The sequence below is a fragment of the Sminthopsis crassicaudata genome, chromosome 2, assembly GCF_048593235.1.
Source record: "Sminthopsis crassicaudata isolate SCR6 chromosome 2, ASM4859323v1, whole genome shotgun sequence".
Taxonomy (NCBI): Eukaryota; Metazoa; Chordata; class Mammalia; order Dasyuromorphia; family Dasyuridae; genus Sminthopsis; species Sminthopsis crassicaudata.
The window spans coordinates 274,362,667-274,389,683 of NC_133618.1; the positions used below are offsets into that span (position 1 = coordinate 274,362,667).

The 27,017-nt window shown below is 39.5% G+C and overlaps 1 protein-coding gene and 1 long non-coding RNA gene across 13 annotated transcripts in view; one reads left to right on the forward strand and one right to left on the reverse strand.

Moving 5' to 3' along the window:
* Positions 1-882: 882 nt before the first annotated feature.
* Positions 883-27,017, reverse strand: part of FRMD5 (FERM domain containing 5) — a 392,157-nt gene continuing 366,022 nt past the window's right edge. For 6 of the 12 annotated variants that reach the window (XM_074289479.1, XM_074289488.1, XM_074289489.1 and 3 more), the window contains 6 exons: positions 25,523-25,586; positions 24,988-25,079; positions 17,757-17,831; positions 16,661-16,729; positions 14,976-15,082; positions 883-4,263 (listed from right to left, as the gene is read on the reverse strand). In XM_074289479.1, coding sequence (XP_074145580.1) covers positions 3,686-4,263; positions 14,976-15,082; positions 16,661-16,729; positions 17,757-17,831; positions 24,988-25,079; positions 25,523-25,586 — 985 coding nt within the window. In that variant the 3' untranslated portion in view covers positions 883-3,685. The remainder of the gene's footprint in view (positions 4,264-14,975; positions 15,083-16,660; positions 16,730-17,756; positions 17,832-24,987; positions 25,080-25,522; positions 25,587-27,017) is intronic. The other 6 variants (XM_074289484.1, XM_074289482.1, XM_074289485.1 and 3 more) reach the window with 6 other exon arrangements.
* On the forward strand, positions 8,326-17,807 carry LOC141556031 (uncharacterized). Its single transcript, XR_012486410.1, has 3 exons — positions 8,326-10,197; positions 14,954-15,087; positions 16,203-17,807. It is a non-coding gene; the product is annotated as an uncharacterized LOC141556031 (long non-coding RNA).

The window sequence follows — 27,017 nt, forward strand, 5'->3', positions numbered from 1 at the left end:
TTAGTTCCTTGCAGAAAGGCCCAAATCAAATTGATGAATAGTGGTAGCCTGTGAATGCAGGGGGAGCTGTGTATATACGCATGTGAGCACATGGTGTCTGTCTTTCCTCATAGTACGTCCTGAATGGAATGATATATTTCCTCCTAAGTCCCAGCTGCTGTATGTATTCCTTCAAGCAGCACAAGCAGGACATCAAGGGAATGCTAGGTTAACTGTTGGCATTTTTTAAAAGATTTAGGTCTTGAAAGGGCCTTAGGAATCATCTGATCTAATCTCACCTTTATTGGAGCCCCAGGAAGATGATTTGCCCCCAGGTCATAGCAGGCAATAAAGAGCCACTAGAATCTGAGCCCAGGTTCTTTGACCTAAGTCAAAGCTTCTCTTTTTTAACCACCCTTCCCTGAATGAATCCCAGGAACCACAACCAACCATCATCTCAAAATGCTGCCTAGTAAGTAGGTAGGGCCTTCACTGGATTCTGGGTGGAATGATATTTTCTGTTCTCCTATTTACAAGCTAAATCACTGCAGTCCCTGTGCTTTTTTTTATTCTCCAGTCAGTGCTGGAAGCAATAAGGAGGGAGGAAGAGATAGGGGATTTCCTTGGTTCATGTAAAATCTTTCTTCTGTGTTAATTTTGATCTTAAGTCATAACCAGGTGTCATCAGAGTAAAGTGCCCTTTCTCCTAAGTTCTAGTAATTTGTGCCTGACAGGGCCATAAAGTAAAAGCTATGGGGGTAAGTAAGGAAGGGGATTTTATAGTGCTTCTCCTTCACTGAACATGTTTAGATGTGAAGTTCTACTTGGAAGAGAGATAAATAATTTTTGACTACATTGTTATCCAACTTGCTAGAATTAAATAAACAACAACAAATCCACTCGTTTCCCATGATATTTAAATATTTATTTAATTTTAAAAATAGTCTTCATGGCACCAATGACTTTATGATAACTACATATTATGGATGTAGAAAAAGGTACATCAATTGAAGGAAAATGTAACTTTTGAAGATTTGGCACATGAAAGGGTTAACATCTATTTTTATGAAACTAAGAAATTCACATTTGCTGTAATTTAACCTGCTTAAAGGACGCAGTACACTATTCTTTAGTAAAAGATTTGTTTCCTCTGATGGACAAAGCTCTGGAAACCAATGCTTTTCCTATGAAATAAAACTAATTGGAAGAGAAAATTGAAATCTTGTGGAACACATAATAAAACTGAGTTAAAAACACGACCAGTACTAAGGTGTGGCAGAGACACCATATGACATTAGTAAGTGACAAAGGAGGTTTGTTATTCAGTCTATTTCAAAAGTAAATCTAAGCAAAAAATTCTGTCCATAGTTTTTGGGTTAAACTCTTCTTTAAAAAAAAAAAAAACAACAGTTCAAAGGACAAAATCTCACAACAGGAAGTGGTGTGAAGCACTATTGTACCATTTGGACTCTAGACACAAGTAACACATTAGAAAATGAAATACTGTATCTTTCATGTATAATGAAAATGGTCTGGATTGAAACTATCACTTGCTGCATAGAAACACCATGTTACTACAGGCTGAGGTAGGAACACTACACTAAAAGTTAATCTGCTATGTTGCATAAGACAGTAGATATCCATATTAAAACCAGCCCCCAGCTCCTGGCAGCCTCTTCTCACATTGTCTACCTTTAATTTGTAGTCCTATGCTAAAAAGCCTTGTTACAAATGGCAGCATCTCCTTTTTAAAGTGAAAGCAAATTCCGTGACCGATATCTTCTCCCATCATTCTTGGTCTGTTTGTTTGCCACCCTATCCAGAGGTCATGCTAAAAAGAGTGTTGCTGGCAGGGAGGCTCTGGGACAATCCATTCCACCAGATCATCCTGTTCTTTCAGGTTCAGACATCTTTTGTCTAGCATAGGGTATGATCCTCACATAGCATGAGGTTTCTGAAGGGAAATGGTCACAAATATCTCCAGCTCCTAGCATTTAATTGCCAACCTAATGGCAGGAGAAGATTTTTTAATGTTATACATGAAAAAGCATCTTTTATTAAAAATAATAAAATGGTATTAAAAAAAAAAAAAAGCTTGTGCAACAGCCTTGATTTCTGCTAAGATCATGGATCCAGTTTTCATCATTTCATTCACTTGTTCATTTGCTGGTTTGGCTAAGTATGCACCTAATAAGGGAAGATCTAACTTGAAAACTGCTCATTCTGCTCCTCAAGGGATAAAAACAGCTGCCACCTGAAATTTGTCTCAGGAACACAGACCCTATAAGTCTTCCTTAATAAGATTTGTTAGGCTCCATATAACTTAGAAATCTTTCCCTGAGATGAAAGCAAGATCTTGTGCCTTTCCGAGCATATGCCTTCCCTGCATGTTCTTAGGCAGGTGCTGCTGAGGATTCCCTCAGTGAAGATATTGGGCCTTCATTTTCCTGAGGAAGAGGATGGCCCAGCATTGACTCCATCCTATTTAGTCCAGTTCTTTACCTTCTAGACTTAGAAATTCCCCTCCGCTGATTCTCTTGGCCTCCTCCATGGATATTGATGTTGAAATTCTGTTTTTTTCTGGAAGCTTTTCATCCTCAGGATCAATTTCTTCCTTGAACCATTTTGTAATCAGATTCTATTTGCTCACTCCACAAAGTAAAAAAAAAAAAAGGTGATTAACAAAATGGCATTTGCTTCTTAAATCATACATTGTGAAAGGGTCCTTTTCGGGTGGGTACAAATTATGTACCACTGAATCAAATATCTTTTGCATAAACAAACTATGGTTGCTGCTAGCTATGCTTTTGTCTGAAATTCCTGAATGGGCAATCTTTGGCCAGTAATTTCATTTGCCTTAGTACTTTTAACACTTCTGGACCAATAAAAAAGGCTTGAAGCTTGAGGGAGAAAAATCCACAGATGAGTTCATATAACAAGATACACCCTGATGTGCACGGAGCTCTAGTCTAAGGGAAGAGACTTACCCTACCCCTGTTGCTGCTGCTGCTGCTGCTGTTTCAGTGGCCCCTTCAGATGCCCACACTCTGCTCAGATTTGGGGGGGGGGGAAGGAAAAAAAAATAAATCCAACTCAGACCAGTTGCTAAAGGGGATGATTATGTGAACCAGCTTTCCAAACTATTCAAAGCAGATGACTGTTAATGAGAAAATTCTGTCTGGGAGAGGAGTCCGAGCAATCCCCCTTTTTGGAAACTGCTGCACTCCACATTCCTTTGAGGCTGCCACGGCCAGTCTGCTAGCACTCAGTAGCACCATTACAAAGGCTCCTGCAGAATACAACAGTGCTAGTCCTCGACTAGTGTCCCATCTGCCGGGTGACACTAATGGAATAATGCTTAATTATAATAAAATAAATTATTTTATTTGATACTTTCAAAATAATACACATCTATGAAAATCAAAATTCAAAACCAGAAATTATCCTGCAAATTGGAAAGATGAAAAAGAACCGCAGTCTTGAAAGAACTTCGGAAGAAAATGAGTTTCCCCAGTTTATTTAGGCCCGACTCAAGCCTATCCCTTTCTTCTCCCGGGAAACAACCCTCCTAGGCTGCAGTGTACTTGGAGTCATGAGAGGAGGACTTATATGTGCCGATGGTTCCGCGATGGGTCCCATTGCTGGGAACGGGTAGCAGGTATCTCCTCGGTCCACCTGGCTAGTTAATGGGAGGAGTCATACCTTCTCAGGTGTCAATGAGCAGGCTCACGACTGAGCGGATTTTGCAGGCAAACCATCGCCTGAGGGGATAAAAGTATTGATAATGGAACTGTTCAAATTCAGGGGTCTGGCGGATATCACGGAAAAAGGCTATGTCAAGGTCAGACTCGGTAAGGATGATCAGGAGGAGGAGCAAAACAAAGAGGAGTCCCACAGTCACAAGGAGCAAACGGAGGACACTTAAAACAAACTTATTCACCTGTTCTGCCTCTGGCCCGCTGTGGCCTTGACACAGGGCCTTCAGCTCGCCCCCCAGCGCCTCCACTTCTGCCGTGGTCGGGGTGCTGGCTTCCGATTCCTTCTCCTCTTCGATGCTGCAGGGGGCGCCGTTGATCTGCCTCGAGAGCAGCATCAGCTCCAGGCTGTGCTCCGCCACGGGCGTGGGCAGCACGCTGTCCGCCGGGCTGTAGGCCTCGTCCGCTATCACCGCCACCCGCTCGCTGCTGTCTGCCCGGCCGCTCCGCACGTGAGGCAGGAAGGTGTCGCTGTGGGAGGTGGATCGGACTGGGGTCGAGTGGGCGCTGTCCCGAAGGGACTCCAGACCTAAGCGCGAGAAGAGCGAGGAGAAAGAGGAGTCATTGGTGAGACAGCCGCCGGGCTGGGGCGGAGCACGGGACCCTCGGATCCATGATCCGCGGGGGAGCCCCGGAGCATGCGCTTAGTGAGAGGAGGCTGAAAGAACGCTTTTGCCCCAAGGGGCCTTCCTTCTCCACTTAGGGTTCTAGAGGAAGGCCTTCGGACACTAATTCTGTTCCGCAGAACAGCCGCAGCCTGGGCTGTTTCCTGCAGTACCTCGTCGCCGCCTTCCTTGGAGTACTGGGAATGTAATCTGTGCAGTCAGGCAGGAAGGGATTCATACCTCCGACTGTGACTCTGGGGAACAGGACTGGGAAAAAAGTATCTCGGAGAACTGACGCCCCCTCAAACTCTCTTGAAAATAGACCCAAAGAACACCTTACTTGTTCATTGTCCTCGTGATAGCTCACATTTCTCTAATGCCTAAAGTTTCAGCGCACAAGATTTTGTGAGCCAGCCCATGAGCCAAAGGACAGCCGTAACAAAACAGGTTCCCGATCCATCGGAAGCACGGTTTCTTCAACGCCTAGTCAACGGGAGGGCTGGGTATTTGTGGTCTCCCGTTACTGAGTACTTCCCTTTTATAGAGAGAGATACTGATAGAGTGATTGCCAGATCAAACAAATCAATTCCCCCTCCCTGAGGCAATGAGGGTTTTTACTACTTTGAGCCCTTTTAAGGGTAGAGTTCTGTATATAGCTCTCTTCTCATTCCTTTTGGAACAAGGATATATGACCTGTTCATGAGCCTGGACATTCTTTTTTTTTTTTTTTTAATATTATGCATGTTAAAGCCAATATATAAATATTTATACAATTATCTTACTGCATAAGAAAAATCAGATCAAAAAGAAAAGAAAATGAGTCAGAAAACAAAATGCAAGCCAACAATAACAAAGGGTGAGAATTTTATGTTGTGATCCACACTCAGTTCCCAAAGTCCTCTCTCTGGGCGTAGATGAGCCAGGACATTCTTTTGGGGGAACCTTGGCTAGTACTCAGGCTATTAGCAGGGAATCACTAGCTTTTAAAACTCCTGGTACTGGACAAATTCATGGACAAACACAAATTCTGGAGTAATTTCTACATCTGCTCATTTGTGTAATCAATCAAAAATTAAGTGCCTGTTATGTATTATAGATATAAAAAGAAGCAAAAAAATTTCTGTCCTAGGAACATAATCTAATAGGAAAGATGATGTGGCAAAAATATAGGCATAGAAAACTAAATACAGGATGAACGTGAAATAACAGAGACAAGGCACTAGAATAAGGAAGGGTTAAGGAAGGCTTTCTATAGGAAGCAGTATTTAGTTAGGAAGTGAGAATGGTCTGCAGTTGCAGCAGAGAAAGGGAAAGCTTTCCAGGAATGAAGGACATCCATAAAAAATAACCATGAGAAAGAATGTCTTATTCATGAAACAGCCAGGAAGCCAATGTCAGTGGATCAAATAGTATATATTGGTGAGTAAGCATAAGAAAATCAGAAAGGTTGAAAGAGAACTAAGTAGTGGGTATATATTCAGAGACATGGTGGACACAGACTTTTTTCCTGTTTCCTAAGAAAGATGTCCTCAACTGAATCTCTGGATTGCACCCACCTTGTCCATTTCCCTTACCAGGAAATAGGACATGCGTAAGCATCTGTTGCCCTTCCTGAGTACTGAGCTCTGTTATGGTTGTGCAAAGATAGGATAATCTTTGCTCTATCTACATTGCTCCTCTGGTCCTTTTTAAATTTTTCTCCTTTGCTAAAGCCTTGTTTCCAAAATGGCACACTCCAAATTAATCACCAGTGATCTAATTGGCAAATCTAATTTTTTTTTTCTTTTCTTAATCCTCAACCTTCTTGATCCTCTCTTCTCTGGGTTTTTGGTTCCCTTCTGGATCTTCATTGACATATGTCCTTTGAATAAAAGTTCTCTACTGTATCATTTGGCAATATTATCAGTTACCTTGGATTCAATGATCACCTTTCAGTTTATGATTCCCAAATCTTACCTAGTGCTAACTTTTTTTGTTGACCTCCAGTTTTGCCTCTCCTACTGCCTATTGAATATCTCAAAGTAGATGTCCTGTAAAGGTTTTAAACTCAATTTGTTCAAAACTGAATTTACTTTCATTCTCCAAAAACCTTCCCCTCTTCCCAACTTCCCTATTATTGTTGAGAGCACCACCAAACTCAAATCTGTTGCCAAAGCCTGTAGATTTCACCTTTATAAACATTTAATATTCCCCTTCTTTCCTCTCATACTGCCACCATCCTGGTACAGATCCTCATCCTTTTATACCTAGACTATTATCATAGCCTGCCAGTGGGTCTGTCTGCCTCAAATTTCGGTCCCCTCCAATCCATCTGCTCTTTGGCCACCAGTGAACTCCAGTGGCTTCTTATTGTCTCTAGGATCAAATATAAAATTCTCTGCTTGCCATTAAAAGCCATTCGTGACCTCACATCCTCGTACCTTTCTAGTCTTCTTATACTTCACTTACTCTGTGGCCTAGTGATATGGGCCTCCTGGAAATTTCCCATTTCAGACTCCCATTTTCTGATTCTGAGCATTTTCACTGACTGTCTTCCATTCTTTTCCTCCTCATTACCTTCTCTAGATTCCTTCAAGTCCCAAATAAAATCCCATGTTTTACAGGAAGCTATTCCTGATTTCTTTTAATTCTGGTGCCTTTCCTCTACTGATTCTTTCAAATTTAATCTGTATGTAGCTTGTTTGTTGCATGTTGTCTCCACCCTTAGATTGTGAGCTCTTGGACGTCAATGATTATTTTTGCTTTTGTATCCCTAGTATTTAGGCATAATGTCTGACATATTAAGGAAAAAGTCACATGGACCAATAAAATTGAAAAGTAAAAATACTATTCTTGGAGATTACTCTAGATCTAAACATGTTTTAATACATTCTAGATTGAACACTGGTGGAATTATCAATAATAAAAGTCTGATTTGAATCTAGGAGCTAGCTAATCATAAAGAAGAAAATGACTTAGATTATACTTTCATTTTACCAGTGATAGCTCAGTCTTGAATCTTTGGGTTATTGCCCTGGCTAGCAGGGAAGAGCCCAAGCAAAGAACTCCCTCTAAGAAGCTCAAGTACAGAATCAGGAGCCTCTTAAAAATCCAGTCTAGAAAGTCTTCCACTTTACCACCTCACCTTGAACAGATCCAAACCCTTGTATCTAAAGCCAAAGCAGTCTCCAAGAATGGCAGTTACTATTCAGTTTTATTGGTCCATAGTTACTTTTTTTTTCTCCTTCAGGGCAACCTTTTATTCATCTGTTGGAGAGAGACTGGTTGTGGATAGCCGTATGAGGAGCTTGTGTGAATGGCTTAACTAAATCCTACAAGATCTCTTTGAAAACTCTTGGTTCATGTGCAAAAATGTTTGTAGTAGTTCTTTTTTTGTAGTGGCAAGGAACTGGAAATTGAATGGATGCCCATCAGTTGAGGAATGGCTGAGTAAGTTATGGTATATGACTGTTATGGAATATTATTGTGGGGGCAGCTATTAGGTGCAGGAGACAGAGCACCAGCCCTGAAGTCAGGAAGACCTGAGTTCAATTGTGGGCTCAGACACTTAATACTTCCTAGCTGTGTGACCCTGGGCAAGTTACTTAACCCAATTGCCTCAACAAATAAATAAATAAATAAATATATATATATATATATATATATATATATATATATATATATATAAAATAGTTCTATAAGAAATAATGAGCAAGCAGCTGTCTGAAAATCCTGGGAAGACTTACATGAACTGATACATAGTGAAGTGAGTGAACAGAACCGGAAAACATTGTACACAGTAATACAGCAAGATTATGTAATATTTAACTTGGCTCTTCAACAATGTTGTGATTCAAGGCAGTTCCAATAGACTTGGATGAAAAGAGTCATCCACATCCAGAGAATGGACTATGAGACTGAATATGATCAAAGCAGAGTATTTTTACCTTTTTCTTGTTGCTTGCTTTTTTTTTTTTTTTGTTCTTGTGGTTTTTTTCTCTTTTCATCTGATTTTTATCTGATTTGTGCAGCATGACAAATATGGAAATATGTTGAGAAAATTGCATATGTTTAAATTATAATGGATTGCTTGCCGTTTTGGGGAGGGAGGTAGAAAAATTTGGGACACAAGGTTTCACAAAGGCAAAAGTTAAAAACTATCTTTGCACGTATTTGGAAAAATAGTATTAAGAAAAAAAGAAAGTTCTTGGTTGACCAGGTTCCAGGAAGGAGCGAGGAAGTGAGAAGAGAAAAACTAATTGTCCAAAGGAAAGATAGGTTGTTAGAGAATGACCCTTTTTGTCTCTTTTCTCATGCCATGCGTTAGACATTAATTAGTCAGGCTTCTTCTACAATTATTTTGTCATTTTGTTCTATTTCTGACATTCCATCTACTTTTGGCACATATGACAGAGTTTAATATCTGTCTTAAGCTATATGGTAGCTTCTAGCTGGCGTGTTTCACATTTGCGTGGTATTTAATACCTTTTAAAGTGCTTCCGCATCTTTACCCTCTCTTGTCTTCACAGTTCTATGAGCTAGGCAGAGTAGATATCATTATTGACGTTCAGTTATGTCTGACTCTTCATGACCCCATAGCCCATACTGGCTTGGGGCTTTCTTAGCAAAGACATTGGAGTGGTTTACCATTTCCTTCTCCAGTAGATTAAAGCAAATAGGGGGTGAAATGACTTGCCCAGGATCACCCAGCTAGTAAGTAGGGTCTGAGTTGGGATTTGAACTTGGGTTTTTCTGCCTCCAGGCCCAGTGATTTGCAGCAGAGTTAGGACTAAACCTCAGGTCTCTTGACATTCAGCTGGATTTTTTTTTATTTCCTGCTGCATGGCACTGATCAGTGATTGAGTTGCGTGTGTTAAATGATTCTAAATTTAGTGGGAGACAATAGAGATATGAACTATCCTCTAGACTACTAGCTTACTGTCTTCAGTACAGCCTGAGAAGTTGTCCTGAAACAACGTGAAGGTGAGAAGCCCCATCCGGTGTCATGAATTAGACTATGGTTTTCCTGACATAGCATATTCAGTATAGTTTCCTTGACTTCATCTGCTTGGCAAGCAGAGAGCAGGGGGTAGTGGCAGTGATAGATTCATGACGAATGGTCCTAATGACCTGATAGCTACGTGTTATCAACTCTTGCTCCATTTTCCATTTTATCCATTCCTTTCCTTTCCTTTCTCATCTCACTCCATTCTTGCCTAGTACAGAAGGTACCTGGCAGCAACGGCCTGATCCCCTGGAACATTCCAGGGCAGTGTGCCCATATCCTTACAAGGACAGCACAGAGCCCCTTTGTGCTTCCCCAGCATCACTAGTGCAGCTGATTAGCAGCCACTTCAGAAAAGGGTCCACTTGGCCCAGGATAGGGCTTTGAGAATGCTGGGGGAAGGAACAGGGATTAAATATCTGGGTAAGAATGGAGGGCAAAGAGGCATCAAGTCCAAGTTACATGGTAGGCTGACTCTCACTTTTGCCAGAACACCCCCGTGATAATGTCACTGTGTCTGCTAAGGTGAGCCCTGGATTGAGGGTTTGATTTTTACCATCTCAGAAAAGGCTTCACGGTCATGTTCAAATCAGCATTCTGAGACAGTGCCTGAGGTGGGAAACCGAGGAGGGAGAGGGGCAGGAGAGGAAGAAAGAGAAAGAGGAGCTTGTGTCGGCTTGTCCTAGCTAAGATCTAAGGTGCTGCGACAGGATACGACAAAAGGATGCTATCTGCCGTTACCTCGGAGGTGTTCCAGAGGACCCTGGTGGCCAGCAGCGGCCCTCACAATGTTCCGGGGCACGACACCCACAATCCTCCCCTGTAGTCTGGGTCCCATTCTCAGGACGCGCACGCTCATGGACCGCTGACAATGGTTAGTCATCCGGAGCTGAACTGGAACTCTGGTCTGAATCTTTATCAGGCTCTTCCCCATGCTGATTCTTGGGAGACAGATGGTCACTTCAGGCTTGAAAAATCAGTCCATATGTAGGGAATGAATGGAGTGGAAGCCAGCTCCACAGCATGACTTCCATCCCCGGTTTCCACAGAACCTCAAAGCGTAGAGCTATGGTGAAGGGGAGAGCTCTGGAGAGGCGAATGCTCAGTGCCTTAAGGAGAGACCTCTGTAAGAGCGGTATTGCTTCTGTGGCTTCTGAGGGACTTCAGAGGATGGGTAGAGGACTTGAGTTATTTTGTGTTTGACTTTTTCATAATAAGTGTTTTAGATAAATGTTGGCATGAGAGCTATTTGTTGCAAACTAGGAACAGATTTCAGGCTTGTGCTAGGATTGGTTGAGACCAATAGCTCAACCCATGTAGATGCATTCTCTGGGCACATGCATGCCCTGCTCTGTCAGCTGGGTTACTATACATACTCTTTGGGAAGTATTTCTGGTAACTGCAGTTTTTCCCTGAGGATTTTGTGATAGGTTCCTTTTCACTTAAAATGATGTTATCACTCGCTGCAAAAGTTATTTACCTTTTGCTACCAATTTCCAATTTCACCCAGGATTATCTTGGGGGCATCAGACATGACCCCAGCCAAGCTGTCACTATTTGTCCTGGGAAGGTCATGGAGCTTGACAGGATAAGGTAAAAGGCTTTCTTGAGGCTATGAGAGTAGCCTTAGCTCCAGAGAAAGCAGGTGCCTCATCCACATGCCTAATGGTGTTTTCAGAGTTCCTGGCAACCCTGATACGTTGGAAGATGGTGTCATCCCAGGTTGGCCGAGCTGAGGTGGCTTTGCTCCTTGCAGGGGTAAAATTCCCTTTCTGAGAACTACTAGCAAAACAGAATGTGTAGGTTCATCCTTCCTTTCTTCCTCTTCCAAAACTTGGGATAAGTTACTTCTGAACTGCTGGAAATCCTGAACAAAGCACAGCTCAGTTTTCCAAAATCCACAAGCTCCTTGGGGTTTTAGCTGGTTAGTACCTGACTTAGTTCTTCAGCCCATGGTGAGATGCATCAATGGTCTTTTCTTTGTGGTTGTCACACCTCCTTCCCTTTTAGAACCCCACAATAAGGAAAGCAATTGAGTTTCTGGGTCAGAATTCTAGAGGTGAAGTGATTTTTTTTTTTTTTCAAAGAACTCCTGGAAATTCTTTCTGTAGGCTTACTTTTTGCTGTATTTATTTAGCTATTTAAAAGCCCAAATCTTTTCCTTTTTATTCACTTATATTGCCAAGGAAGCAAGTTTCTGTCCACATTTTGCCTTTCCTTTCTTTCCCTCATTCTACTTGCCAGGATCCCCAACTACCTTCTTTTCATTGTCAGCTTTATTTTTATTTATTTTTTAGGAGTATCACTGGTTTCATTCTTGTCAATAAGGACAATGACAACCATTCTGCATCCCCTCAATGTGACTTCCACCTTGTTCATTTACAATCTTTTCCCAGCATCACAATACCAGTTGGGGCAGTGTCACTGTCAGTTTTAAAGCTCATATCCTCTGTGTACCCACAAATCAATTGGGCTCCAGCAGTTCTGGGTTTCTGTTTTTAAAAATGTGGATAATACACCCATTGTGGTAATGCTAATAATAATAACTGAAATTATTAAGTGCTTTAGACCTTGCAAGCGTCTTAAAAATATCTCATCTGGGCCTGACAACAACTCTGTGAGGAAGTCTTGTGGAAGGATACTGAGGTTCCTTTGTTAGAAAAGTCCTTTTATCTGAAGTTTCTGATCTAGTCTGGATGAGGAACCATTTTTCTTCAATTACCAATTTTGAAACAACCTACGTGTTGAAATATGTGTGTCACATTTATTTATTTTGAGAGACAACTGGGGTTAAGTGACTTATCCAGGGTCACATAACTAATAAGTGTCTGAGGCTGAATTTGAACTCAGGTAGTTCTGACTCCATAGCCTATATCTTCTCTAACAAAGACCTAACTACTTTCTGGAAATTGAGTACAAATTTAAGGAAAAACACAAGTTCTAGTTCTAAGCATGGTAGCCAATTTAGAACATTGTATAATATGCTGAATATAATTAAAGTTATTAACCTATCTTTACCCTTAATTGGATTTAGGAAAATGATCCTTCTGTAGGCTGCATGTTTCATATATGATGAATCAAAATTGTTACCTAAACTTTCACATGAACTTTGTAACTAATGTTTTAACATTGTGGGATTTTGCCCTTTTTTAGGATAAATACTGCTAGTTTCTAATTAGTAGAAATGAATCCCCTGAAGTGGCATATAATTTGAATTTCTACCAAATATTTCCATATGTTACACATTTAAAAAATTTTATAATATCAGTTCAAATATATGTGACTGCTGGTGGTGGAAGGGGAAGAGAAGAGAATATTCACAACAGTCAGGATTTAGCTATACTAAAAATTGTGACTGAAAATGGCTTATAAGAGAGATTTACAGGATCAATATCTGTCCCTTTGGATTTCCTCTGGTTAAGCAGATGTGCTTATAATTAGAATAATTTAATGAATAAAATTATCTCTAGTAGCCTTGTGCCCAAAAATGCAGAGTAAGGTATTTTTCTTCCACAGTACCCACATCTATTATTAGTCTCATTTTAGAACAAAAAGTCATCAGAGAAGTTAAATAATGTGTTCATAGTTACAGACATAGTTTGACTACCAATCTACATAGCTTCTCATTCCCATTTTGCAGTGGATGGAGCTCAAACTATCAGTCTGGTTCACCTCCTCATATTCACAAGTTGTTAAATAATTTGGACTAGAGGAAATGCCTATCCAAAGTCCTATCTCTGAATTTTTATGTCATATTTTATTTCAGTATTTGAAATAATCTGCAATTTCAAGAGGTATCTCTCAACTTTCTAAGAGCAAATCTCTCTATGATGTAGCAGGTGATCTCTCTCTTTTTTGTAAATATAGAATTTTATTTTTTTCTAATTACATGTAAAGATGGTTTCCAACATTCATTTTTTTATAAGATGTTGGCTCTAAATTTTTCTCCCTCTCCTCCACTCCTTCTTCCCAAGACATCAAGCAAACTGATATAGGATATACATGTGAAATCATGTTAAATATATCTTTACATTAGTCATGTAAAAACAAAAAGGAAAAAATGTTAAAAAACCAACCCCCCCAAAGTGAAAATAGTATGCTTTAATCTATATTCTGACTCTATAGACTTTTCTCTGAATATGCATCTTATTTTTCATCATGGATCTTTTGGAATAACAGACCTTGAATAATTGTATTACTGAGAAGAGGTAAGTCTATCATAGAGGGGAGTTCGAGAGGTCTTTTTCTCACCAGAAGTTTGACCTTCGTGGAGAAGACCACCATTTTTAGGAATTCCCAGAAACAGAGCACCAAGCTCTCTATGATTATGGAGAGAGCCACAGCTGAAGCAGGGCTAGCTGGCTATTTTTGTCTTGTTCTTTGAGACCTCCTAATAGCCTATAAAAAACCCACTGCTATTCAGGGAGAATGTACCAAACCTTACACCTATCCTCAGCAGGCAGGAGGAGGTAGGTTAGCAGCAGCAGATAAGGAGTAACAGCCAGAGCTTCCCCCTAAATTGTGTTAACCACCAGGAGACTACAGAGCTTTTGGCCTTAGTAATCTGAACATCCAGTTCAATGGAGACCTATAGACACCCACACATATTTTCACATTATCTTCTAACAGGAGGGAAGTATAAAAGAGCAAGAAAAGGAATGACTAAAATAGGCTGGATTTCTAGGGAAAATGCTGAGTGCAAGTAGGAAGAAATTAGATCTCTTCAGCTCAAATGAAGCCAAGAAGCCAGAGGTTAAGGCAATTATTTGAATAATACAGACCCCCAAACTCTACCTTGGTTTCTGCTTCAATGGTTGTGTCATTAAGGTTGTGGAGATTTGGTCAAAATTAGGCAAAACAAGTGAAGTTTCTTTAGTATGAGAAATAAGTCAGGAACTCCCTGGGACCTATAGCTTTCCTTCCACGGTTTGACAGGCTTGAGTTCTGGCTTTACTAACTAGGCAGAGGGATTCACAAGAGCTTGTTGGCATCTGACTGGTGCTGTTAGGTTTCACAGGAAGCTATTTCCTTGTACTACTTAGTATATTTTCATTATTGTGGTAAGCCTACAGTGGCTCTCAATTTCCTAGACTGAACCAGATCCCAAAGCCAAAGGTAGAAAATCCCCATAACTTTGGGCCTGGGCTAGGAGGAACCGTTTTTTCAAAGAGGGAAGGGAAATGAGATGTTGCCATTCCCCCTGTTTATTTTATTTTATTTGGCTCTACATGAGGAAATTAAATGTGGGTGTGTGTAAACTGATTTTCTCAGCCTGACGCGCAAACCATTTTTTCCCAGAGCCATGGGACATCTTTAACAATTATAGTCTCATTCCACTGAAAGAAACTTGCAGCTGCTTCCAATGGCACCTGTCCCATTTTCAGAAAAGCTAGAAGCTCAAGACTCAAAAGAGAAATCCCTACAAATTGATCAGAGAGTCATAGACTTAGATCTGGAAAGTACTATAAAGACCATCAAGACCAATATTGGTCATTTTAAAGGTGGATCCAGGCACAAGTTAAGTGACTTGATCACAATCAAACCACTGTTTTTTTTTTTTTGTTTGTTTTTGTTTTGTTGTTGTTGTTGTTGTTGTTGTTTTGTTTTGTTTTGTTTTTTGACGTGAACAGTGAGTACCAAGGAGAACCTCACCTTCCATGATGGAGATGTGAACAGCTCTTCGGCGGGTCCTGGGGACGCTGCTCAATCTTGGTCCATGGGTGATGGAAGGGCAGCTCCGGCTGGGAACCATTCCGGCCCTGAGGTTAGGAAAGAAGAACCTGTTAAGCCCCAAACCAAAGGGCAGGGAGGGATTGTGGGTAGAAGGGTTAGGAAGATCAGAAAACTGCTACAATTATTTGGCCACATACATCTCATTCATAGCACCTCTGCTTCTCACTGATTTCAGATTTTAGACAAATGTATGGTTAAATCACCTTCTGCTCAATCTTTCCTATGGGTAGAGACAAAGCGGGGAGTTTTGCACTAGTCAATTCCTATTGCAGCAAGGATAAAATATAAACTCCAACACCTTTCAGAATCTGACCTAAACCTATCTGGCCAGTTTCATTGGATATTATTTCCCCAGCTCCCAACTCTTGTAGTCTAGCCTAGCCTCTTTGTATACATCTCACAACCATCCTTCTAATTCTTAGAAAGATATACGTATGGTTAGGACACATTTTCTCCCTGTCTCCATCTTCTTGAGTTCTCCTCGAAGATTGCAATTTGGGCACACTTTTCTTGTGAAGCTTTACCTAAGACTTCAGTGAACCGAGAGTCCCCCCTACCAAACTATCTTAGATGTAATTTGTGTGTGTGTGTGTGTGTGTGTGTGTGTGTGTGTGCTGTATACATTTTAACATGTACTTATTGGCTCCATTAGAATGTAAACTCACTGAAAGCAGGCAATGTTTTATTTGCTGTGCTTGTATTCCCAGAGCTTGGCACATGAAGAGCATAAAATAAAACCTGAGTGATTAATTGATTGGTTCTAGAATAGTTGCAGAACACATAAAAACTATAACCTGGGGGAGGGAGGGGTACTTCTCTCTCAGAGCTGGACATCCCCAAACGTTTCTGTGTGATTTATATGGTCTGTCTCCATCTTTCTCAGACCAGTTATGTACTCCCATCCTGACTCATCACCTCTGCAATTAGAGAGGGCCAGTATCTAGGATTTTCAAATGAACTGACTACAGAGATGCCTTTTTGTTGGGTCTTGGAGAAACAGACTAGTCCTTTTTGAAGCATTCTTCTGACTTGGGCTCTGGGTACCCTGGAAAATGTTATCTGGACCAGTTGTTTCAGAAGGGTGATAGCAAGGACTATGGATTTCTATAAGCTCCTTAAAAATAAAATATTCTTCTTTCCACCCAGGACATGCTCCAGGAATATCTAATTCAGAGCTTCCCACTCCTTGGATCCTCTCAAGTCCATCCTATTCTATGACTTGAAACAGGTTGGATACAAGTTGAGACAAATCCTCTTTGTCTGGACTCAGTTTTCACCAAAGCAGAGAGTGTGCAAAGCATATGCCTTCAGTACTGGATGAATCCAGACCCCCCCTTTAGGAGTAATACTATGAAAAACCTTCCCTCTTCCAAAAAGACAGAAGTTTTTTAGCCTTTTCAAGTGATCCACAATTGAGCCTGAGCCTCCCCACTCTCTGGGAGATGGAATCTGCCTTGGTGGGTTGTCCATTCATCTTCCTGGACTTCCTTTACTGTTTTCTACCCAGAGGCCTGTATTTAGGTGGGTGTGGGGAGGAGATCTAGGACCCTGCTGCGTTCTAAGTCATGTTAGCCTTTAAGATTTAACTCTTCTGCTTCTCTTACCGATGTATTTCTGGTGGCTCCCTTTTAATCTTGGCACTAGATTCCATCACTTCCTTTGCCACTCGGCCACTGAAAACAATTTGAGAATAAAAATAGCAACAAGAATTGAAAACACATGTAAGGACTGGATCCAAAATCCCACTCCGATCCCCCTAATCCTTGCCACTGTCAGAACTGTAGGCAAAATGACTATCAAGCTGATGGAGTAATAGCATCTTTTGCAGCAACTTAGTCACTGAGAAAGACTTGTTTGAAGGCATACAGAAATTCAAAATATCCTGATAGCCATTGAGAGGTCCTTCCCTTTCCATACCTGGGAGCTATGACAAGCTCCAGACCCACCAATGAATATTGTACCTTCTCTCCAGTAGGCATATAGGTTGCAGAAAAGCAAGGCAAAGTTTTGGGAGAAAAATACCCACAACCCCCCGAAATTTCACAATAATAGCTAACATTTATATAGCACTTCACATAAATGCCCATTCAATCCTCACAAGGATGAACCTAGTGAGGCAGATGCTATTATTATCCTCATTTTACAATTGAAGAAACTGAGGCACAAAGAAATTTTAATGACTTGTCTAAGATTACACAGCTGGTGAGATAAGATTTGAGTCAAGTCTTCTTGATTTGGAAGTCCAATATTTGTATCCACTACAATAAGCTGCCTCTCACAGCCCCAAATTCCCTCTAATTAGGATGTTAGTCCACTGAAAGCACAGAATGTTTTATTTGTCATACTTACATCTCCAGAGTCTAGCATAGGGCCTGGCATAAAACATAAATAAAAAATGTATAATCCCAAAAGAATTGATCTTCTAAGAACTGAAAACATTCTAAGAATTGATCCCAGAAGACACAATTGTAAGCTGAAGGAGAAGGGACACTTTTATCTGGGACCTTTAGCCTTGTTTGAGGGTAGAAAGAGTCAGGGGACCATCTGGAGACATGGGGACAGAATAATGAGGGGGAAAAACTAGAATTTTAAGTAGAAGTCTCATTTCTCAGTTCAGAGGGCAAGGAACACCAAGTGACTGCTCTCCAGAGAAAGATCTGAAAAGAGGTCCATTAACTGCTACTTACTGTCACTATTTACCTGTATCGGAACCGGCTCCCTTTGAAGAATAAATTACTGCTGGATACGGTACGAACCTGGCTTGATTTCTCCAATCTGCAGCAAGAGAAAGCCCAGATTTCTGAAAGTGGTCAGAATTCATGCTAAGGAGGTATTACCTTTCCAATCCACTTGAAGAAAATGCAATCTGTAAATATTTGGGATAAGTATCTTCCCTAATCTGGGTATAATCTTCAGGGTGTGTATGTGTGTGTGTGTGTGTGTGTGTGTGTGTGTGTGTGTGTGTGTGTGTGTGTAAAGAACAGAAGAGATCCTAGCTCAGTTACCTCTATTGTGCCCAAGTTCAAGGACTTATACAAAATTATTCCCTCATCCTTTCTGGCACAAAAGGAAAAACTAAAATTAGCCAAGGAAAAGAGGGAAATGCATGGTAGGAAGAAAGGAGGTAGAGTCCCAGCTGCCTGACTTGATATTTGTTTCTAGTGCTATCCATGAATATGTGTAAGCCAGAGCCCAATAATAAGGACATAATGGGGGTAATACTTGGTTTGGAGTCCAAGACTACTCTACTACCAGTGTGACTTTGGGGAAGTCTCAGTTCCTCATCGTCAAATTAATGACTTCTTAACCTTTTGTTGCATTATGGACCTCTTCAGTAGTCCGGTGAAGCCTATGGAACCCTCTTCAAAAAAATGTTTTTAAATGCATAAAATAAAATGCAAAGGATTATGAAGGAAGTCAATTTTATAGAAGTAAAATTTAATTTTTTTCCCCATCCCAGTTTATGAATCCTTTGAGATCTGTCCATATTCTTCTATAGATCTCAGGTTAAGAAACCCTGATTGAAATAATCTTTTAGGTCTCACCCAGCTTCTGTAAACTTTCCCTCCTTCTTTCCCCACATACAGTAAAAACACCAAACCTTAAACACTGGGAACTTTGGTATGACAGAATCAAGAACTGTTTGACAAAGAAGGAATCTAGTACATTCCAGGTTCCAGACCTGGGGCATAAGTACCCAGAAGCAGGTACAGGAAGACTTGTAATGAGAGTATGGGAAATATTTGATTTAAAAAACAAACTAACCATCCCAGAGTAGTAGTGTTAGTGACAACTAACAATTTATTGTTGTGAATCAGGATTCTTAGTCCTGCTCTCAAATAAAATCCAAAGTAAAAAACAAACTAGAAGTTGAATATAAAATGGGGATTTCTCTTTAAAAAACTATACTGAGATCTAGGGGAGAAGGTGGAGAGAGGAAAAGGAAAAACTGGAATAGAAGTGAGTGCAAGTGACAATGTTGAAAAATTACCCATGCAAATGTTTTGTCAATAAAAAAACTAATTTAAAAAACTATACTGAGTTATTTGATAAGAAATAAACCAAGGGACTCACTAATTTAGGTGACTTTGCTTTGATAAAACATTAAACAACTTGATACTCTAAGACATATGCACTGTTCTTATGAAAAGCTAAATTATTTTAGTTCTGAAATACAGGTACAATTCCCTTTTGTAATGGGAAAGCCAGGATAGCTAGGTGGCATAGTGATAGAATGCTGGCATGAAATTAGGAAGACCCCATTGGTGTACTCATGGCAGAGATATTGGAATGGCTTGCCATTTCCTTCTTCAGCTCATTTTACAGATGAGGAAACTGAAGCAAATAGGGTTAACAGACTTGCTCAGAATCACAGAGCTAGTAAATGTCTGAGACAGGATTTGAATCCAGACTTAGTATTCTCCATGGCCTCATGATGGCCTCTTGTTCAAACATGGAGAACATATAATGAGGGCTGATAAAATATATGTGTGTGCGTGTGTGTGTGTGTGTGTGTGTAAAATATATATGCATATACACATATGCTTGAACTAAAGATAGAGGGAGAGGGAGAAACTGTCCATATATCTTCCAAACCAGATACTACAAAGTCAAATAAAATAAAGGAAGAAGAATATCAATGATGAGGAAAGACTAGTAAATTTCAGGAACCAATGTCCAAGAAAAGGGGGTAGTAATTAAAATTATAGTGTCAGTTACAAAACACTTTTCACACAAATAAAGTTAGATCTAAACAATTGGAAGAATATCGAGTGCTTAATGGCTAGGCCTTGGGATGAATAGGAAAACAGTAATGGGCAAGGGTGAGAAACTAAAACTACTCAGTTTGTACTTTGCTTCTATTTACCCTATCATCAAGCAAAATAATCTTTGGATGAAGGATAGAATAAAAATTGCTAACAGGGAGCTGAAGCACAAGATGGAAATGAATGAGAGACTTCAATGAGTTCATGTAATCAGAGCCAGATGAAGTACTTCCTAGTGAACAAACTGGGAGAGGTAAATTTGTTGGGCCATTGTGTCAGTTGTAAATACACAAATATACAGAATATGGAAAATAAAATGGATTAGTGATATTGCTGCAAAGAAGGAAACTTTTTTATAGGTATCACTGAGATGGGGGCATTTGTAAATTAGGGTTTTGGAAAAGGAACTCACTAGCCAAAAGGAATAGTGGAGCAGTTTTGTATATATGAGAACATATATTGAACTCTTGCAGGGAAAATCCATTAATCAGAGAATATTGGGGAGAGCATTTGTTAGGGAAAAAGAGAAGGATTAGAAAAAAAAACTAGAGGGAAAAACAGAGAGGAAGAAATGGATAATGTCATTAAATAGCCTACAAATTTGGCGCAGAGACATGGCATATTATTAATGGTTACTTTCAAAACTTTCAAATACCTAGACAATCATAAAAGCTCTGTCTAATAAAAACAGAGGAGTTGATATCTTGGCTTATCTTAACAATTTCATTATTCACAAGGTAGAAGAAGCAATAAGGAGAACTGCTATTCTAATATATTCAATATATTCATATATCCCTGGCTTTGTCTTGGCAGATATCATTTCATTATTTATTTATTTATTTACTATTTAAATATTTTATATTATCTACAATTATTTTAAATGGGATTTCTCTTTCTATCTTTTGCTTTTTTTATTGGTAACATAGAAATGCTGATGATTTATGTGGGTTTATTTTATATCCCGTAATTTTGCTAAAGTTGTTTATTATTTCTGGTTGTTTTTAGTTGATTCTCTAGGATTCTCTAAATATAGAATCATATCATCTTCAAAGAGTGATAATTTTGCTTCCTTGTTACCTGTTCTAATTCCTTCAATTTTTTCTTCTCTTACCCTATTTCTAGTACAATATTGAATAGTAGTGGAAATAATGAGCAACCTTGTTTCGTCTTGATCTTATTGGAAATGCTTCTAGTTTATCCCTGTTACATATAATGTTTGCTGATGGATTTAGATAAATACTATTTATCATTTTAAGGAAAACTCCATTTATTCCTATGCTTTCTCTTCTATTTTTATTAGAAATGGGTATTGCATTTTGTCAAATGCTTTTTCTGCATCAGTTGAGATAATCATATAATTTTTGCTAGTTTTGTTATTGATAGTCAATCATGCTGATAGCTTTCTTGATGTTGAACCTTCCCTGGATCCTACTTGGTCACAGTGAATTATTCTGGAGATAAGTTGCTGTAATCTCTTTGCTAATATTTTATTTAAAATTTTTGAATCAATAATCATTAGGGAAATTGGGCTACAATTTTCATTTTTCTGTTTTGATCCTTCCTGGCTTAGGTTTCAGCACCTAAGTTTTGTCATTTTGTGTCATAAAAGGAGTTTGATAGGACTCCTCCTATTCCTATTTTTTTGAATAGTTTATATAGCATTGGAATTGTTCTTTAAATGTTTGGTAAATTCACTTTAACTCCATCTGCTTCTGGAGATTTTTTCTTAGGGAGTAGAACACGAAAGGTTATGAGTATTCAGAAAGGTAAACAGGTGTAGTATACTTAATTTTCAGCAAAGGATTTGATAAAAGTTTCATATGTAACAAATGTTAGAATAATAAAAGTGGATATTAGAATTGGTTGAATGATGGGTTCAAAGTACAGTGATTAATAAGTGATAATAAGATTCTAGTGAAGTATCCCAAGGGTTTCCCCTTGGATATATTCTGTTCAACACCTTTTATCAATTACTTAAATGGAAGCACAAACTTCCATTTTTGAATTTTCAGACACAAAGCTAGAAGGATAACTAATATGTTAGAAAGAAAAGCCAAGATATAAAAAAAACTTGAAAGGCCAGAATGATGACCTGATTTTAATAAGAAAATTTAACAGTTTTAAATGTAAAGTACTACATTTAGGCTCTAAAAATCAACTGTACAAAGTTAAAGGAGTACAGACAATATTTCATGTTAAAAATATTTTTTTGATCTTAGAAGACCTTATATGAGTATAATTTTTTGGCTCACAGAACCAATTGTATGGGACTGTCTTCTCACTGGTGATGACTGATTCCTCAATACTGTGTGACTTGAATGGCAGGTAGTTGGTGAGAGCTAGAGAGAAAGGGGATTCAGGGTCTTGGGGCTTCTAGTGTTGAAAGAGAAGATACAGTGGTGACAAAGCCAAGATGATAGTGAGCAGACACGACTTTCTGTGATCTCTTCCAGCTTCTCTCAATCAACAGCAGATTAAGTCTCTACACTGGTTTTAGAGTGACAGAACCCCCCAAAATTTGGAGGACAACGAATTTCCAGAAGAAGATACTGTGGAAGAACTTAAAAAAAGATCTGTTTCAATTGGGCAGAGGGGAGAGGCTGCCAAGCCCAGCCACAGTTCAAAGAACCCAGGGCAAGGAGCCGGGGTGGGGAGCCAGGGCATCTGGGGAATCTTAGACTACTCTATCCTGGTTACAAACTAGTGGTTCAGCAGATTTTCTGTAAGACAAGCAAATATAAAGGGCAAATTATGAGACCCTGAACCCCAGAACGTGTGGCCACGCTTACCCAGCACTGCAAATCAGTCAGCAGCACCATGTTACCTCTTTGCCTTAAAAGCAGACCTCAACCTTTAAAAAAATGAGCAAAAAAGCAAAAAGAACACTGACTATAGATAGCTTTTATGGAGAAAGATAATAACAGACCTCACATCCTGAGGATCCTAAAGGCAAGCCAACTCCAGATGGAGTCCCAAAGGATAATATGAGTTGGTCCCCCATTTCACAAGACTCTTTTGGAAGAATTCAAAAAGGGGTCTTAAAAGAGAATTAGAAGAAAAATGGGGAAAAGAAATGAGGTCTTTGCAAGAAGGTATGGAAAAGGAAAACAGAACTTATCTGAAGAAAATTCCTTAAAAATAGATTTGATGAAATGGAAAAGGAAAAAGAAGATCCACTATTCTAATTTCTCTTTAAGGTTCTGGAGGAAGAAAGTCTCTGGAAAGAAGCTGAAATATAGATGAATTGGTGATTTCTAATCATGTCCTTAACTCCAGGTTACTATCCTAGAGATTTTGAGGAATTATTGCCTAAGTGAGATCTGGAATTTTCCCTTGGTTGAATTAAGTTATTTTTCTCTCAAGAGGGGATCTCATTCACTCTGTACTGTCTGGTATATATTATTCTCTGAGTACTTTCTATGATTTCTATTTTTCTCTAACAAATGAATTAAATGTGTTTATTTACTATGTGTATATGTATTTGTTGTTTAACTGGCATTTGGTGAAAAGGGAATAAGGTTTTGGATATATAACTTGGGACCTTCCTTTCCCATTAAGGAACAGCAATAAGGACATTATAATTATCTTAATATAGTCCTTAATTATTTAATTTTAATATTAATATTTAATAATTATATGTTAGCCTTTTGCCAACTTTAGGATAAAGGTTATTGAGCTTTTCTGAGGTACATTCTCCTTGGTCAGTGGAGACCCTCAAAGCAGTCAAGGGAAGCTTCTCTCTGGCATAAAGTAACTGGGTCACTGCCTTGGAAACCAATGGAGGATTTATACTGTACTTTTTAAGAATCTCTGGTCCTCTGGCCAAATGCATAGACACAATTGAGCATTTACAACAAAAGAAAAAAAAATAAAAGCCCAAACAAGAAACAGCTCTACATACTACTGCTCTGGTGGATCCAAAGAATACCCAGTTATTCTGTTGCCAAACATAGAAGATATAAAGTCAGAAGGACATGGGTTCAGATTCCACTTCAGGCATTTATTAACTGTATGACTTTGAGCAAGTCACTTTGGAGGGTCCAACTGCAGTTGTCAAATGTCATTGAACCTGTAAATTGTGAGGGTAATGAGTTCCTTTCTTTTTACCAGGGAGTTGGATCCAGCCCAGTCTTCATAAGCAATACTGGACTCTCCTTTGAGGTGAATAGAAGGAGAAAGCCTGCCTGGCAGGTGTCTCTGCCGACAGCAACATTCCCAGGAAGAACACAGTACATACATTGTCTTGTATCTTCCTGATTAAAATGCAGCTTGTTAAAACACAAGACATTGCATTCTATTTTTAAACCAGACCAAGAGTTTCTGTGAAACATAATTTACCTGCCATCTCCCCTTTCTCTAGATGGGAAACATCTTAGTGCTCTGATTTTTTTTTTTAGACAACTACCTGATTTAACCAAAGAAAAACATTAGTACTAACTTTTTTGGAGTATACAAGGATCCCCTCAAAGGATTTCTCATGGGGGTATCATTAGCCCTGAAACTATGTTGGGATTGGTATCAGCCAAGATTGAACATATTGGTGTTAGTCCCAAGAAAGTGATTTTTAAAGTATGAAGTAAACCCAAAGCCTTGATGATCCTAATGATTTGGATCATTATTGTGGCAGCCCTGATATTTTGTGTCCTGGTTGATCTCTGGGAGAGCTAAAATGAGTCCAGGGACTCTGAATGGTTCATAAGGGTAAAAAAAATGTCATGGTTTATTCTCTTGAGACAGACAATATCTCTGATAATCTTCTGAACTGTTTTGTTCTTGAAGCTTTTATTTTTGGGGGAGGACAAACTCAAAGGTCAAACCAGAGCAAAATAACCAGGGGTGACTGTGCTATGATGAATCCCATAGGCCATTAATCTTGATCTTTAAAGCAGCCCTCAAGACACGTAATACCACCTAATGATATCAAAGACCTAGCTATAAGATGCTGTGTGATCACTCAGCCTATCTTTGGCCTAAGGCTTTCTATCTTAAAAAGGCTTTTCTACCTGTAAAAGTTCAGAACCGAACTGTCACAAAATGGGTGGCTGGGATTTCCAAAAGTCATTTCCTTCCTCATTTCTCCTGTTACCAGTCTACCTTCTTTTCTTTTGGAAATACCTTTTGTAACTCTGGCTCCAATAAAGCACAACCAACCCAAGATGACTCACTTGTAGAAAGCTTGGTTTTCTATTCCACATTTCCAGAGATGCTTGCAGGCTTCTGGTGTTGGAGCAAAATATGTAAGAACAATTTTCTTTTCCTACAAAAAATTCCATATAGAAACAACTGAGTGGATCAGGAAACTCAGGGACAAGGTCAAAATCCAGCTGAATCTAAAGAATCATTATCATCAGAGTATCTTAATGGCTAGAAACCAAACCAGTTTTTAGTCCTTGGTCAATAGATAGCCAATGTGAATTGCTTGTATAAAGGTAGAAGATTCTGTGTCGTGGGCTACGAATAAGAAGTTTAAAAAATTCCCCTGTCATACAGAAGGCTCTGCACTAAGGATCTTCTGCAGCAAACTTTGGGGTGTCATCAGCCCAACAGATGAGGGTGCACAGCATTCACATATCTACCCCCACTCTCAGAATCCCCACTTTGGTTTTACCAGATAAAGACCACTAAGCTTGTCCAGGCCAGGTGAGTCTCAGCCACCCCAACTCCCAAACCCTTCCTGAAGAGAAAGAAGGAGTCACTCACCTCTTTCTGACTTACATATAAATAGAAAGTCTTTCCTTCAAATTTCAGCTTAGTCACCTCATTCCTAAAAGAATAAAGAGAGTCCCTGTCACCAGTCCAATAGGTGAATCTTGAGGAGACAGAGCCTGCCTATACTGGAGAAGCATCCAGGCACAGACACAATTTTAGCCAAATTCAGAACGGAAACAAGACAGCAGCGCAGTGTGTCTAAAGGAACAGTTACTGGAACAGTTTCAATCCACAGTTTTCTGTTCAACCAGGGGAAGGGAGGGCCAAAGAAAGATTTCAGGCTCAACACAGTGGCTGTCAAAGAGAACATCTCTGGATGGACAGTGGTTCTTGGTGGAGTGTCCAGGGGTCATTGCAGGACTTGGTTCATAACACAGGTGCATTATCTGGATGAGAATATCAAATGTCAGATGCCACAGTTAGCTGATGAGGCCCAAGTTCCAAATACAGCAAATAATGATAAAACAGGGCCACTAAGCCCTGAGGGAGCTGCTTCTGTCAGGTGACTGTGCCACTGGATGGAAAATGCAGTTTAATGCAGACACATGTAGAACAATCAATCCGGGTGGGGAGGGGGCAACAAACCAGAGAGAGAGAGAGAGAGAGAGAGAGAGAGAGAGAAAGTACAGATTACATGGAACAGTCATGCAGCGTACTGACCGGGAAAGGGATTTAGGGGTTATTGTAGAAAAATCCTTGGAGCCATCAGCCCAGTGTATGGCTGCAGTGAAAAGGCAAACAGGATACTGGGGTACATCACCAGTGGGATGCAATACACATCAAAAGAAGTGATACGATTACATTAAATGGTCCAGACCTCATATTCAAATACTGTTTTCAGTTTGGTATACTTTATTTTTTTTTTTTTTTTACTTTTTATTATTTTTAATTTTTTAATCAATTAATTCTTTAGTTTGGCTTACTTTAGAAAAGGGAAAAAGAGTGCCATAGTCTCCTAGAGGTACATGCCAGGGAATGTAATGAAGTTGAACTGAAGAATCCAGCTGTTTTCATTCCTTTCTACATCAGATGTGTCCCTGTGTTTTCCTATTATTGCTGTCTTCCTGAACCAGCTTGCCTATTTGCTTTCTGGGGCCTTATTATCCAATGACTCAGATCCTCTAAGGACCAATTCTACAGAAAGGACTTAATTCATTGACTTCTTGCTTTTTGTACTTTGTAGGAGAATTTCTATTGATTCTTTTTGGATATTTCTGACACCCAAGGAACCAAAGAGTGTGGAAGAAGAAGAAAGAGATGGGACTAATACACCTGTTTTGCAGATGGAAAAATCTGGAGAGGGGACGTGGAGAGGACTTTTATTGCTCATTGTTGTCCAGTTACAGACTACACCAGAATTATAATTCAGAGTATCTGCTTGTCAGCTTTGATGTGACTCTCTGAGTATACTCATTTTTTTCTTGCTCTTACAAACAGAGGCAAAGATTGGTGATAAATGACTGATGTATAGAGAAACACACTGGTT